This window comes from Gymnoscopelus braueri, assembly GCF_963280865.1.
Source record: "Gymnoscopelus braueri genome assembly, chromosome: 4".
Taxonomy (NCBI): Eukaryota; Metazoa; Chordata; class Actinopteri; order Myctophiformes; family Myctophidae; genus Gymnoscopelus; species Gymnoscopelus braueri.
In genome coordinates, this window is record NC_137605.1 from 50,367,972 (window position 1) to 50,384,063 (window position 16,092).

A 16,092-nucleotide genomic window follows, 5' to 3' on the forward strand; every position below is an offset into this window, starting at 1 on the left:
ATATTACGTAAGAAATAGGCAAACAGGCAAAAATAGCCGATCTACAAGCTCACTACGCCTCGCAGTGCGAGGCGTTGTGAGCTTGTAGTTCGGCTATTTTCACAATATTTCTGTGGAATCGAGTCAAACTAAATGTAATGCCTACAATTCCAAGTGCTCGTCGGGGTGGGGGGTCCCCAGTGGAAATATGATTATTTTGGGGTGTCGCGGCCTGAAAAGTTTGAGAACGATCTACAAGCTCACAATGCTTCTCATCGCGACACATGGTGAGCTTGTAGATCTGCTATTTTCCAAAGATGTTTATACATATGAAAATGTAAAATGGTACATTCTGCATAATGAGTACTTTCCACTTTTGGTACTTTTAAGTACATGTTGATACCAATACTTGCGTACTTTTACTCAAGTAAATTTACTTGTAACTTTTACTTGTAACAGAGTATTTCTACCTTGCAGTATTGATACTTTTACCTAAGTACAAAATGTGAGTACTTTTTCCACCACTGCCCCCATAATGACATGTACATTACTTGGGCTGGGTCCGAAATCATTCACTACGCCCCAGAGCATGCGAGCGGAGCGACGCGATTTTGACGTGAGCGCGGAGCTGGTTTATAAAAAGGTTGGAGCGCTACTCAGAGCGAGGACCGCCTGCCGCTCCAAGCCGCCCTGGCGGGGGCCGCGCACCGAATGTTTGAGCATGCCCGGTCGCACGGACTCAGAGACACACAGACATCCAGCAGTGCACAGCGCACCGAGATTTCATTAGAATTTCTACTTTCTTTTTCTTTTCTTTGTTTTACTATTGAGCGACCCGGTTTGAGCGGAGCATGGAGCGAGAGGTGCGCAAATCAACGTGAGCGACTGAGCGACGGGGAGCGGAGCACGGAGGGAGTCAACGTGAGCGAATAGCGAGCGTGAAACCAGCCCCCTGGAGCGCCAAGCGGCATTTCCACCCGCTCACGTGCTCTGCGCCCTACTAACCCAAAGCAAACTCACCACCAGCTTAATAAAATAAAAAAGTGTACACTACTCGGGTCGTCATTAATGACGTCATTGCTGTTGTGTAGATAAACATCAGCATTTCTCTTTCGATAGTGACCATTGGTTGTATCCTACTTTTCATTATGCATTTTGTGATAAGACAAGTCCACTCTATATAGCGTATAATAATTACCACTATACATTCGGACACCACTACAAAGTGGCTGAGTGAATTTGGACACAGGCTTGGTGTCTAGATACGGTACTGTATGTCCCCCCCATCTGAATGTGTTGGTGTGTGTTTTCTCAGAGCTGCCCACTGCAGAAGAGCTGATGAGGCCAATCAGACCGGAGATGGAGCACATCAGAGGTTTCACCCTCCAACCCGCTACGTCAGTACAGTACACACACAACCTTACATCACAGTCACATTTGACCGCACTCGGGTGGCACAGTGGTAAAAATGTCCCTGCCCACCACCACTGTGGGTTGTTGTTGTGGGTTCAAATCCACTGTGGTGCAACCGGCTTTGTCGGGCGTCTATGCGAACACCATTGCCCAGTGTTCGGCACTGACAACACTGAAATGTGCGTGGTGAGGAATCAATGGACCCTTCGCTAAGCCCCACCCACTCCACTCTGTGACTGGTGGTGCGAAGTTAGTCACACCCAGGCCTGGCAGCGCCTGGCAATCTCTGCTTCTCACCCATTGACTTGCATGTTAAATGACGGCTTTTCCCCTTAAAAATAATCGATCATTTCAGCAGCAATAGCTTCAAAATCTCTTCTAAATCTAGTCAACAAGGCCTGCAGTAGGCTATGCACTGGACAAATGTGCATGACATTATTTCAATAAACTAAAAACACGGGAAATGTTAGAGGGAGTAATAGCCATGGATACACGACGGCCGTCTGTCTCGACCGTCATGGATGAATTTCAACCTGGTGTTTGCACTTTCTCCATTTATAGCCCGTACATCTACAGAAACGTTCATATTTCAAATATAAAGTGCTTATCCCATGGCCACGGATGTTACATTTATGTACGGGCTCTCAAAAGTACCCGTATCATCCGTATTGTTCAATAAAAAGCATTTTAATCTGATCGGTGGCCATTTTCTCCATATGCTTTCAACTAAGCGACCCTATCGGTTGGTAGGTGTATTGCACTCTGATACATTATAACTCTATGAGAAAATGGCCACCGATTGGATTAAAATGCTTTTTATTGAACAATACAGAATATACGGGTACTTTTGAGAGTCCCGTGCATCATTTTAACATCCGTGGCCATAGGGTAAGCAATTTATATTTGAAATCTGAACGTTTATATATATGTACGGACCGTAAATGGAGAAAGTGCAAACACCAGGTTGAAGTTGATCCATGACTGTAACAGGAGTTTTCATGTACCGCAGGGTAAGACTACAGTAGCAGTTAATAAATAGACGAACAAAATGAATGAATATACTTTAACGTGCGGAATCCGAAACAGGCAGCGCTGTGATTCTGAATTTTGTTACGATTACGGTGATTAGTAGCCTATTATTGACACCACCTGGGCGAGTGAGTCGTGTCGTGTAACTTTCTGACGTTAAGCTGTGTAGTTCAACAACACAGCCATATTCAGCCTTGCAGTTTAAGTGCAGATTTCAGCTTGGGAAAAGCAGCCTCCAACGGGTTTGGGTACGTGGTTCATAGTCACCATTGCGTTATCGTGGTATTCCTATTCTTGCTATTATGTTGCAAATGATTGTGTGTGTGCGGGCGAAATAACATTGACAGCTATGGCAGGTGACGAAAGCTTGCCAGACCTATGCCAGGCTAACAACGGTTGCTAAGCTGGCATTGGACAATCGCTTTTGGGGTGGGGTTTAGCGAAGGGTCCATTGGCATAACGACTAAATTGGGGGTCAAAAAGAGGGTAAAAAAGTATTGGCTCTAAATAAAAAAAACAAAGACAAACAAGGACAAAAAAAAACGATCACATCTGACAGTTCTCACTTCGACCCCCAAATAAGGTGGCTCAGTTTTGTTTGTTGTTTGCTTTTCTTTCAGTGGTGTAGAACTTCACCCAGACAAGGCAGACATCTCGTCGGAGAAGAGATCCCCAGGGTCGAGTCCCGAGCAGCAGTCCAGACAGCCTGTGTCTGCCGTGGGGAAGAGGGAGGCGGGCAGGCGGAGCAGCCCTCCTCCCTCCCCGGGGCCTCCTCTCCAGGCATTGACGTGGAACATCAGAGAGGAGATGGAGAGACTGATGCAGGACCAGGAGGACGGCAGCGCCTCTCCAGGACCGTCGTCCACTCAGGCCAGCAAAGATAAGAAACAACAGGTGACAGAAAAGGACTTGGCCTGGGGTGGGGGGCACCAGCTGTTAAAATGGTCACGATGAGATTTTGATTTCAGTTTGGTCAGAAACATTTGGGTGCAACAGTTAATTGAACAAATCGATTTAATTCATTATAAAAAAGTAATGCATTTTTATGAAATAATCGATTACCCTAGTGACTTTTAAGAGGATTGCCATGGGCACACTCTCCAGCCATTGCTCCTGCTTTGACGAACGCTGTGATCTTAGTTTATATTAGTTTAGTAGTTTCATGATATATTGTTCTTATTCGTTTTTTATTAGTCTGTTAATTGTTAGCTATTTAGACACTCTCTGAGCCTCCCTGGTAGTAGGTTTTTCTTGGTATTACGGATGTTATATGTTTCTCTTTGTCATGTCATGTATTTGTTGTTACTGGCAGAGCTGTGTAACAATTATTTGCCTCTTCTCTTGGCCAGTGCACACTCGTAAAAGAGATTTTACTGGTTAAATAAAGGTTAAATAAAACTCGAGTAGCATAAATGGACAGTGAAATAGGGCTGCAGTAGTTATCAACTTTCAACATGACATCCCTATTTTGGGCATGTCATTATAGGCAAATTTATATCAAAATATAAAAACATATATAAACAAACAAACAAACAAACAAACAAACGTGCTTCTCGATTATTCGAATAATCAAAAAAGTAATTGATAGAATAATTGATAGTTGCAGCCCTAAATGTGATTGCACTTGTTCTTGTAGCATAAATACATTGCCTTTAATCATAAATACATGTGTTTTGGTGCAGGCCCCACCACGTGGATCAAGCCTCAGCGGTCCCCCCACCGCTTCAACCAGGAAACCCTCTGTGGCTCCTGCAAGAGGTAGAAGAGTGGAGGGCAGGCCAACCACAGCCTCCAGGTTCTCAAAACCTGGAAGTGCAGGAACCTCATCCTCCCTCGCCCAGAGGAAGCCACAAGCCGCTAGACAGGCCTCGCACAGCAGCCCCGGACCCAAACCCAAACCTACGGAGGACAGACAGGCCTCGCACCGCAGCCCCGGACCCAAACCCAGACCCTCGGAGGACACCCAAGGTCAGAGAGAAGGACCTACTACAGATGCCTTGTTATCGGTGTTCTCTCTCTCTCACACACACACACACACACACACACACACACACACACACACACACACACACACACACACACACACACACACACACACAGTAGAGCCAGACCGATATATGGCCATTATTTGACCCTTTTTGACGACATTGGTTTCGGCAAATATGCAGCCGATGCATACTGATTTTTAACCACTTTCAAACCTGGTGAACCTATTTTGGGCGTAGGCGAACATTTTCAAAAGTTATCCAAAATGACCAATCTACAAGCTCACAACGCGTTGTGTTGTGAAGCGAAGCGGCGTGAGCTCGTAGTCACTATTTCTGAATTGACTGTTTTTGAAAAATGTTTTTCTTTCTTCAAATTTATTAGAATTGATTTTGACAAAATATCAGTCACAGCATCGGTAATCGTGGGCTAGGACTCCCTATAATCGGGACCGGCATCGGACCAAAATCCTGCATTGGTCGGTCGGGCTCTAGTCGGGATGTCTGTTTTTCGTGGCTTATCATTTTATAGTTCAGGTCGCTCCGCTATTGACATCAGTGTTTTGGTTGTGTTCATTTACAGAGGTGCGGGCGAGCAGGGAGCTGATAGCATTCCTACAGCACCAGATCGACACAGGCAGTCTCCACATCCCTGAAGCTACCCAGGATACCCAAGTTCAACAGGAAAGCAGACAGACAAACCATGCTACAGAGAAGAACGTAAGACATGCTGTTACGTGGATAATATCCATGAAGGTAGAACGTAAGCTAGGGAATTAAATTCCACAGCATGACACCTATGCTAAAGTAGCCTGGCATGGCCAGATTAAAACACAGAGAGCAAATGATTCACTCTAAATAGATTTGTCTAGTTTCCAGGCTAATTCTCATTCTAAACACCAGAAAGGGGAAATGGTTCAATATTGAATACTGGTCGCCTTATTCCAGAAGTTCTGTTTCTAAAATGTGCTGGAAATTAAGTAAAACCTTGCAACGTTTGCACACAATGCCTGATTTTTATAGTTTTTTTATAAACCGTCAGACTATGTTAAATTGATTTCTTCAGTGCCTGTAAACAAGAAGAAACCCTGAGTTCTCATTTCTTACAATTTCTCACAAATTAATATAGTCCATGGGCCAAGACTAGGGATGGGAAATGACTCATATTTTGCGAGTCGACGTGTCGAGGGCATTTATCGATGTGTCGATCGATCGATTTTTCTTTTCTTTTTTTTTGCTGCGCAGCAGTTAAGAGGAGAGCCAAACTGAGCTTTCCTTTAAGCACCACAACTGCTGCAGCTGCACCCATCATGTTTAGAATTTGCATCAAAGCCCTAATGATAAAATAAAATTAGACTTTATTTTGTGAATATGTGTTTAGTAAACACAGAAAACGTGTTTAATCCGTAGGCTATAGCAGCCTAACTAACGAGGCCGACGTTTGACAAATTAGAATAATGTCAGACTGAGCTCTCCATCCCGATGCCAAATAATAATAGCAACAACTCAACACGTTCAACAATATGTAGCTATATGGCTTCATGGCCTGGATATAAACCTTTATAACATTTTACGGTTACGGAGCGTTCCGGTAACCTCAGCGAAGAGTGCTCGCCCCAAAACACGGTCGCCCCGGATCAAGTCCGGTGACCTGGGAACAGTCGCCACCAGGTAACCTCAGTAAAAAATAGGGTCGAGTGTGTTTTGGGGCGATCGCTTCGGTTACCTCAGCGTATGTTCTCTCTCTCGTTGCCCTGTCATTGTTTGGCAAAAGGGCACGGTGTATTCTGGAAATGCCATCAGCTCACGGAAGCCTTTCCCCTCAACAATGCTAATAGTATGCATAATATCTTTGGCTATCATCTTGGCTGTCAAATCAGTGATCTTTTCTGCCCGCCGGTCATCACAATGGCGAGGTTTCACGGTGAAGTCTGCCATTCTGTTTTGCTTGGGTGAAGGGCAGGCTTTGGGACCGGGTGTCTCGCTTTAATGTGATTTAACATCACTGATGTTGACGACGAGTGATGTGCATACTTTGTGTTGTGCAATTTGCATTGCCCTGTTTTTTTTTATCGTCAATCTTGAGAAAATCATCCCACATCGCACTCTTATGTGAAGCTGACATTTCCAAGCGGGCTTTCAAGCATGCAATCAACACCTGTGGTGTCTTGCCTCCACTGCTCGCAAAGTGCTTCTGGAGTGGGCAATTTCACCTGCTGTGGCACAGTGACGGTCTAAAGGTCTAAGTCTAAAACCTTTGATTTTGTATGATGTATGTTTACGGTGTGGCACCGCAGGGGCCAGCCATCTAGAACTGTGTGTGTGTGTGTGTGTGTGTGTGTGTGTGTGTGTGTGTGCGCGTGTAGGGGTGTAACAGAGTAGAATAAACCACTCAAATTTCAACAGGAAATCAAAAGGTCTTGACTTGAGGCAATCGGATGAATAACACAATAATTATGATTTGGGAAAGTTGTAAACTTGAAGTACCCTAACCCTCTTGGGTGCATGCAATGTGCTACATCCAGTTGCCTTCTCTAGAAGCACAAATCAAAGTAGAACAGCCAGATAGCTAAAAGACCATGTTGGCTTCAGAGAGGGTGCAGGTAGACTTGGAACAGCTCTATGATGATAAATGAGGAATTCTCAAAAAGCTCTGTGAGTGGCATGAGTGATGGACGTCATGTTGGAAGCTGTAAAATGCTCATCAGGGCTTCTTCCAGGAGATGAACCTCTGTTGTATGTTTGCCCTTTAGCCAGAGAAGGAAGCCTTTCTAGACAAGCCTCATTCATCAATGCTTTGTAGACAAGCATGTGCTGCTCCTTTCTTGTACTTTCTACTTTCTATGACATCAGCACTGACCTATGACATCAGCACTGACCCTTCCGCAATAATAAGAATCCACACAGAGGTTCCTCAACCCTGCATCTTTGAATCATTTCCCTAGAATGGAAATCCCCGATGACAGTGTTTTTGAACTCATACTATTTCACACTATTTCTGTTACCTTGACGTAATGCCTGGTCAATAGATGCAAACACATTGATTTTATTACCGTTATAAATGTTTTAGTTAGGTTCAAGATGAATACCCTAATAGGGAGAAATAACAAAATGTCCAATAAATATGAAAAGCTACTCCTGTGGGTAGGCTATCATATTGACCCTATAATCAATTTAAATATAGTTTCTATCACTCAAATGGTATCGATTTCTGGTCTGGCCCATGGATGGACTAATATAACAACCACCAGCGAGTCAGGCCGGCCATCTCATATTGATCTGGTCGTTCTCTGCTAGATGGAGCCCAGGGTGGAGAAGGAGGCTGAAGAGGATCGCCCCCTGGTGGACGAGCTGAGAGCCCAGCTGGCCCAGAAGGCCAAGGAGCTGCTCCTCAGAGAGGATCAGCTGAAACGGCTTCACAACGAGGAGCTCAGCTCCCTCAGACAGGAGAACTACGTTCTCCAGAGCAAGGTATGCACGCACACAGTCGGACACACACACACACACACACACGCACACAGTCAGACACACACACACACACACACACACACACACACACACACACACACACACACACACACACACACACACACACACACACACACACACACACACGCACACACAGCATTGACACAAGCGGAGGTGTGAGAGGCTTTACAGCCAAGTTTCTACAATCTCTACAACCTCCCTGATGGTGCTGGGGACCGGAGGTACATACTCTCTTGGTCGTGCGGTAGTCCACCCAGCACCCACCATCTCCTTGGTCTTGCTAGCAGTGAGCCTTCGCCACGCTCTCGTGCTCACCTTTGATGCAGCTCACCACCACCGTGGTGTCATCGGATAACTTCTGTAGGTGACTTGCAGTGGTGGAAAAAGTACAATTTTTTTTTAAAGCCAAATCCATTTGGTTTCATTTTACGCTCTCAAGAGTCAAAGATCTATAAAGGTCCATTCGGTTACCAACTCTCTATCGCCGGGGACCACCTCGAAGCCCCTCAAGGACCACTGGTGGTGTCCGGACCACTGATTGAGAACCACTGAAGTAGATGATGGCATCATCAACCCCAATGTCCGCCTGATGAAGGGGGTCAAGGTAGTCAGTTGATTCAGTAGGTAGTCAGTTGATTCAGTACCAGCCGCTCAAAGGTCTTCATGACCTGTGGCATCAGAGCCTCTGGCCTGTAGTCATTGAGGACCGAGGGTTCATATGCACCAATATACTGTATAGATGCAGTACTATTTGACGAGCCGGATTCGGATCTGCGGATCCAGTCCGGGTTTTCTTCTTAATAAAAATAGCAAAATCAACAGGAAGTTAACATTTTTATTAAAAAAATCAAACAGTACTGGGTTTGGTGATGTTCTATATCGTCTGAACCAGCTGTGTTTGTGTTCGTTTACGTTCTAAAAGAGTGACTGTGAGAGCTGTTTTACCGTACAACGTAAGTCGATGAGGAGCATATTTTGAATTATCAATTTCTAATCAATGGAGCAATTATTTTGTATTTCTTGCACACCTTTTGGAGTTACACCATGGCAAGGTAACTACACAACCCAAACCTCTACCAGAGTGGTCTTGCCCTTTAATCATAGTTATGGTTTAATGAAATGATAGGGGCACCGGGCCGTTTTCATCCAGAGCTGTCAAACGCACTGCTGCATCCGTCAGGGAGACTCTCCACTGTAATTAAAAGCAGACCCGTTGGTTCTCGTATCAGTGTGGCCTCAGTTGGCTCAGGCAAGAAGTTTGGTCTTGCATGAGCTGACAGAAATAATCTGTTCAGTAACAGTAAAGTCTACCTCTCAGGCCTCCCTCCTCCATAAACATACTCTTTCACGGAACCTTGTACATCAAGCCACCTCACAGACAAAAAGTTTAATTAATTCAATTATATAAATAAATGCTATGTCGGTGCTCTGTGCACAGTCATTTACCTATAGGCTACACTGGCAGATTCTATACCCTTTCACAAATGACACAAGGACACATTTTCTTTTTATTGAGAGATGTGAGATGTGAACCCTGAATGAATCCTGAATAAAATAAATGTGTCCTTATGTAATTTGTGAAAGGGTATAGAATCTGCCAGTGTATTGGTAAATGACTGCACACAAAGCACAGGCCGCACATGTTAACACACAGTACCTTGTGTACTGTGTGTTAACATGTGCGGCCTGTGCTGAAGGACAGAAGACAAACTAAGGAACTCTTTTAAAAAGAGATGCTTCGTGTTTTGTGTTTGATGGCAAGGAGAAGAAAATGAAACGGTAAAGAAAAATGGATAATATCTACATAATTATACACATGGCATAATCCAGCAGGTACAGCATGTGCATGAGGTTAGACTTGAAGTGCATAATGTCAGACACAAAGGTGGTGACACTTCAGTAGGTCCACATAGCAGCATGCATGAGATTATTACATCATCATCCTCTCAAAGCGTTTGCTGACAACTGAGGTGAGGGCGAATACGTCTCTGGTTGCAGTGGTGTAAAGTAACTAAGTATATTTACTCAAGTACTGTACAAGTACTGTTTTGAGGTATTTTTTACTTTATTGGAGTGTTTCCAATTTTCTGTACTTTTACTTCTACTCCACTACGTCTCAGAGGAAAATATTGTACTTTTACTCCACTACAATTATTTGAAAACTTTAGTTACTTTGTAGACTATTACAAAACATACATTAACCACTTCAGTCCTATATACATTTCAGCCATTTGAAAATAGCCGATCTACAAGCTCACTAGATCTGCTATTTTCAAAAGATTTCTATTTGTTTGAAAACTTGTGAAATGGGTCATTCATACACAAGTACATTTTGATACTAATACTTTAGTACTTTTACTCAAGTAAAGTTTGAATTCCGGACTTTTACTTGTAACAGAGTATTTCCACATTGCAGTATTGATACTTGTGTAGAAATACTCTGTTAAAATTAAGTCCGGTAATCAAAATTTACTTGAGTAAAAGTATAAAAGTATTGGCATCAAAATATACTTAAAGTACCAAAAGTAAAAGTACTCATTGTGCAGAATTTCCCATTTCACAAAGTTCAAAATGTATTAAAATCTTTTGAAAATAGCAGATCTACAAGCTCATGATGCGTCACGATGCGTCAAATGGCTGAAATATATATAGGACTGAAGTGGTTACTGTATGTTTTGTGATAATAATCTAAATCTGTAAAGTAACTAGTAACTAAAGCTGTCAAATTATTGTAGTGGAGTAAAAGTATAATATTTGTCTCTGAGATGTAGTGGAGTAGAAGTAAAAGTATTGAAAATGGGAAATACTCCAGTAAAGTAAAAATTCCTCAAAAGTGTACTGAAGTACAGTACTTGAGTAAATGTACTTAGTTACTTTTCACCACTGCTAATGGGTACAGTTGTTAATCTTCCCTTTTATCCTCAGTTGAGTGTGGAGGACGCGAACCAGAAGAGGAGATGGGGCGACGCTACGGATCCTGTGACCCAGGAGAAACTCAGACTCATTGAGAAAGAAATGCAGGAGCAGGAAACACTCATCCAGGGTTACCAGCAGGTGGGCATGTCTGACTGTATGTCTATCTGCATGACTTAAAGCATACATGGGCAACTCACGGCCCAGGGGCCACATGTGGCCCCCACCTTCACTTAATGCGGCCCGCAGGTTAATATCAGAATACTGATATATTATTGATTTCAGCTGTTCCAATTCCAAACATGCAAACATGACCTGCTTTAATTACTTCAGTCTATATTAATGATTAGTATTAAAATTGTATAACTATATGCATTTGAAATTAAATAAATGTTAAATGTTACTTATCAGTATTACAAATCAAAAATTACCAAAAATAATTACCAAATAATAATTCCAATAAAAAAATCGCAGATCTACAAGCTCAAAACGCATCGCACTGCGGCGTGTTTTGAGCTTGTAGATCGGCTATTTTTGCTACTTTAGTGTGACATAGAATGACGAAGTAGGGCATTAATTGCGATTGCGAATTGTGACGCCCCCTTCAGGATTTTTTGCTACTTCAGTAACAGGAGTCTCTCCCTATCTCTCCAGCTCTTTAATAAACAGAAAATATATTTTCAGTTAGGTGACAACATTTCAGCCAATCAGGAGAGAGTACCCATTTATCAGCTTCATTTTTATAGTGTTCCAGTTCCAATTTTGTCTGCTCATTTCTTTGTGTCACCACTTCCACTTCCACACGGCAACTAGTAGGCAGTTAATTATTCTTTTTACTGAATCCTATCATTTTGCTGTGAGGACAATGTGACGTAACATTCCCCAATGCATTCTTCGCCTACGCATGCTGGCAGAATGGGAGCTTTTGAGATATAGAACGCACTGGGAAATGTTCGCTGCCATCCCTGGCGGACATACAACAACAATGCATGAGGAGAGCGACTAACATCATCAAGGCCACCACCCACCCCTCTCACAGCCTGATCTCCCGTCTGCCCTCTGGGAAACCATACAGGAGCATCAGTCATTTCATTTCTTTTTCCAAAGCTGCTTGCAGATGGAAAACAAATGACGAATAAAGCAATCTCGAATCTTACGTCACATTGTCACATCCTCCTCACAATAGAACGATATGATACAATGCCCATTAAAATAAATGGGTGAAATCACCATTCAGGAATTACCTTGAACTTTTACAGCGATGACTCAGAAGAGGTTTTAAATCCTTCCCTGTGTGTGTGTGTGTGTGTGTGTGTGAGTGAGAGTGAGAGAGAGTTTTATTTATCTTTGGTAGCCTAGAGGCACGTGCACAAGTTGGTTGTGACTGTTAGGGGTTTACAAATGGCCGGCCTTCCCAAAAGGAGGGCCGAGCAGTTAGCAAGGTATTCGGTATCCGCTATTATAGGAAGCCGCTCAATTTGGAGGAGGCGTTGTTTCCTTTATACATGATTTATGTCCGCTGTGTCTGACATGTATGTCGACTATTTTGTATGTAACAATGTTCTGCCGTCCATGCACTTTGTAACTGTCTGTTTTCCTATTGTCTGACTGCACTGGCTGTGTTTATGTCCTTTGTACAAGGCACACAACACATGCACGCATGTGTTGTGTTCTGCTAATGTGTCTGCATTCTGCACTGTGCTGATGTGTCTGCATTCTGCACTGTGCTAATGTGTCTGCATTCTGCACTGTGCTGATGTGTCTGCATTATGCACTGTGCTGATGTGTCTGCATTCTGCACTGTGCTGATGTGTCTGCATTCTGCACTGTGCTGATGTGTCTGCATTCTGCACTGTGCTGATGTGTCTGCATTCTGCTCTGTGCTGATGTGTCTGACAGGAGAATGAGAAGCTCTATCTGCAGATGAAGGCCCAGCAGACCAAGACTAAAGCCAATGAGGAGGCCATGTTTACTGAAAACCAGAGGCTGCTCATCCAGCTGGCCTTAGCCAAGTGAGTGCAACAGCAACAACATCATCGCATTCGCAAGTGCAGACTTAACCATTTAGTACTCTGTTGACCGGGGTCTCCCATGAGTCTGTACGTTGACAGGCCTTGAGTTGAACTAAATACATGAAACCGTAACCCATTAAAACCGGGAAATTATCTGTCGTGCGTCGGGCGGTAACTGATTGAGTTAAGTTAAAAGAATCGATACTATTTAGAAATACCTTGACCTTTTGTGTCGCCCTCCTCCAGGGAGCAGGTGAACAAGACCCCCAGACCCATGGGAAATGTCTGCTCTATGGGTCACACTCAACGCATCACAGAACTGCTGGCTCAGATAGAAACATTTCAGGTGAGTTGGATCACGCTCAGCCCAAGTACATTGGGAACTGTTGAGCTGATCCCATCTGTGTGTGTGTGTGTGTGTGTGTGTGTGTGTGTGTGCGTGTGCGTGTTGGGAGGTGCTGCGAGCTTGTAGATCTGCTATTTTCACAATATTTATCTGTGGAACCGAGTCGAAATAAATGTAATGCCTCAGCTCCTACATTCTAAGTGGTTGTCAGGGTGGGGGGTCCCCAGTTCAAATATGATTATTTTGGGGGTTCACAGCCTGAAAAGGTTGAGAACCACTGGTCTAATGTCCCCACCACTATATAGTAGAATTTGGGCCTGGGCTGTAGCGTGACGGTCCAGGCACCTTAGGCTGCAATGCCATCCTGACAGCGTGTCGCGGGTTCGACTCCCGTTCCCGACGACCTTTGCTGCATGTCATCCCCCCATCTCTCTCAGCCTACTTTCCCTATCCCTCTTTAAATAAAAGCATAAAAAAGACCCCCCCAAAAAAACAAAAAAATAGTAGAATTTGATGAATAGTCTGGTCCTCACAAGGCATTGTGAGCTTGTAGATTGATTATCTCAGGCTATATTGTTATGGTTACAAAAGGCAAAATATTGTTGTCCTAAACCGTAGTAGTACCAACGTGCCTCTGTCTGTGCGCGTGGGAATCCATGCGTGTGTGTTTTTGTGCGTGTGTGTGTGTGTGTGTGTGTGTAGAGGAACGAGGCCAAGCTGACGGAAGAAACCCAGAGTCTGGAGCAAGAGAAGAAGGCTCTGGAAGAAGACCTCCAGCTGATGAAGAAAGAGAAAGACCTGGCCAAAACCCAGCTCAGCTCCACCTCGGGTAAAACCGCATAGTGTATCCACACATGGCGTATGGCATTGGTGGAAAGTAACTAAGCACATTTACTCAAGTACTGACTGTACTTAAGTACAATTTTGCGTAATTTTTTACTTTACTCGAGTACTTCCAATTTTCAATAAATGTGTGTGCGTGCGCTTGTGTGGCACTTCCTCCTGCAGGCGACAAGAGCTTTGAGATGCGCGCACAGGAAGACAGGCACAGAGCGGAGGAAGACAGGCACAGAGCGGAGGTGTCCGCCCTGCAGAAGAAGCAGGAAGACGGGCACAGAGCGGAGGTGTCCGCCCTGCAGAAGAAGCTCCAGTGGTACGCAGAGAACCAGGAGCTGCTGGACAGAGACGCCGCCAGGCTGAGGGCTGCCACGGCACAGACACACAAGCTCAAAGAGCAGGTAGGCCTGAGTTGCAGTGGTATAAAGTAACTAATTACACTTTTTGAGGTATTTTTACTTCCAATTTGGATTTTTTTACTTCCACTCCACTACATCTCAGAGGCAAATATTGTACTTTTACTCATACTTTCACTACAATTATTTGAAAGCGTTAGTTATTACAGTAGTTACTTTGTAGATTTGGATTGTTATTACAAAACATGCATTAACCACGTCAGCCATATGCATACTGAGGCCATTTGAAAATAGTCGATCTACTAGCTCACAACGCGTCGCGAGCTTGTAGATCAGCTATTTTAAAGCATTTTTATACATTTGGAAACTTGTGAAATGCTACTCATTCTGCTAAATGAGTACTTTTACTTTCAGTACTTAAGTGTACTTTAATGTGAATACTTTTGTACTTTTACTCAACAAATGTTTTGATTTGTAACAGAGTATTTCTACATCTCTTTACAGGTCTGTTTTATCAAGTATAGAGGGTTTAAGTGATACTAAATTTGCAGCTAAAAAAAAGCTAATTCATCCTAGTGTATGACGGAGGACAATTTCACAAAAAAATTAAGTCTCCACGATGCGATTATTGTGAGTATATTTTTATCACGAAAAACGATAATAACGATTATCGTCCCGGCCCTAATTACATGCAACAATAAACATAAATAAAAACAGTCCAAATTAACATGTTAGACAGGGCATTTGTCGGACTGAGTTACTAGGGCCCCAGGTAGGGGGGCCTAAAAAAAATAAAAACGTATTTTTTGTGTGTCTTTTTTAAAGAAAAGAAGGGGGGCCCACAGTGAATCTTTGTCCCCAGGGCCCAGAATTTGGTGCTACGCCCCTGCTTGTGGCCACAAACATTTCACTCTCACTGCACCATCTAGGCCTTTTGAGTAAAGTTCTCATGGCATCATTACAGGCTACTTGAAGTTTCTGAAAATTAGCTTTTCGCTGGGCAGTGTGGGCACAGTGTAGAGTGGTGTACAGTAAGCTCTAAATAGAGTGATGTTAATTGCATCTGAGCACATGCTGTTCTTCAGCAGTGGTTAGAAAGAACAGGTCAGACCTGGCTGTAACATCAACACAGCAATTAAAAAGATGTACTGATGCAGCAGGTCTATTTATAACGTATTAATCAGCATTGCTCAGTGTCTAGTAAACAAGTCTGTCACGATTATTATGAACATTTTCCTTGAGCGATTAATTCTCACTCAAATAATTGCGTAACATTATTGGAACATTATGAAAAAAAATTACATTTCTGTTTATATTTTTTAGGCCTTGTCAACAAAAGGTGCACAGGGCAGATATGACATTTTTCAACAAGGAAATTATTATGACGATTAGCCAAAAATAAGGTGATTATGTAATAATTGTGACAGGCCTAAGTAACAAGCAGGTTTGCTCCATATCTCAGGTAGAGAAGCTGAAGTCGGAGGTGGGGAGGAGAGGCCAACAGCAGCAGACCAAGGCCAGGGAAAGAGCTGCCGACGCCAAGAGGATACAGGACCTGGAGCAGCAGGTAAACACAATACACTTTGTGTTTTATTTGTCATTATTGTTTAGCAGCCTTGTTGGTCAGGATGCTGTCGGTCAGGTTTTGACCTTCTTCGAACGATTCCCGGCTAATAAGCCTTATATGCCTCAATACATTACAATTGCCCTATATAACAAAAATTCAAAACATC

General features: G+C 43.4%; 1 protein-coding gene across 1 annotated transcript in view; it reads left to right on the forward strand.

Annotated features, from left to right (window-relative positions):
* Nucleotides 1-16,092, forward strand: part of cep162 (centrosomal protein 162) — a 54,097-nt gene that overhangs the window by 11,332 nt on the left and 26,673 nt on the right. The window contains exons 11-21 of the mRNA XM_080426025.1: nt 1,295-1,376; nt 3,042-3,315; nt 4,104-4,389; nt 4,990-5,126; nt 7,704-7,877; nt 10,821-10,949; nt 12,708-12,820; nt 13,067-13,166; nt 13,869-13,995; nt 14,175-14,404; nt 15,822-15,926. Coding sequence (XP_080282151.1) covers nt 1,295-1,376; nt 3,042-3,315; nt 4,104-4,389; nt 4,990-5,126; nt 7,704-7,877; nt 10,821-10,949; nt 12,708-12,820; nt 13,067-13,166; nt 13,869-13,995; nt 14,175-14,404; nt 15,822-15,926 — 1,757 coding nt within the window. The remainder of the gene's footprint in view (nt 1-1,294; nt 1,377-3,041; nt 3,316-4,103; nt 4,390-4,989; nt 5,127-7,703; nt 7,878-10,820; nt 10,950-12,707; nt 12,821-13,066; nt 13,167-13,868; nt 13,996-14,174; nt 14,405-15,821; nt 15,927-16,092) is intronic.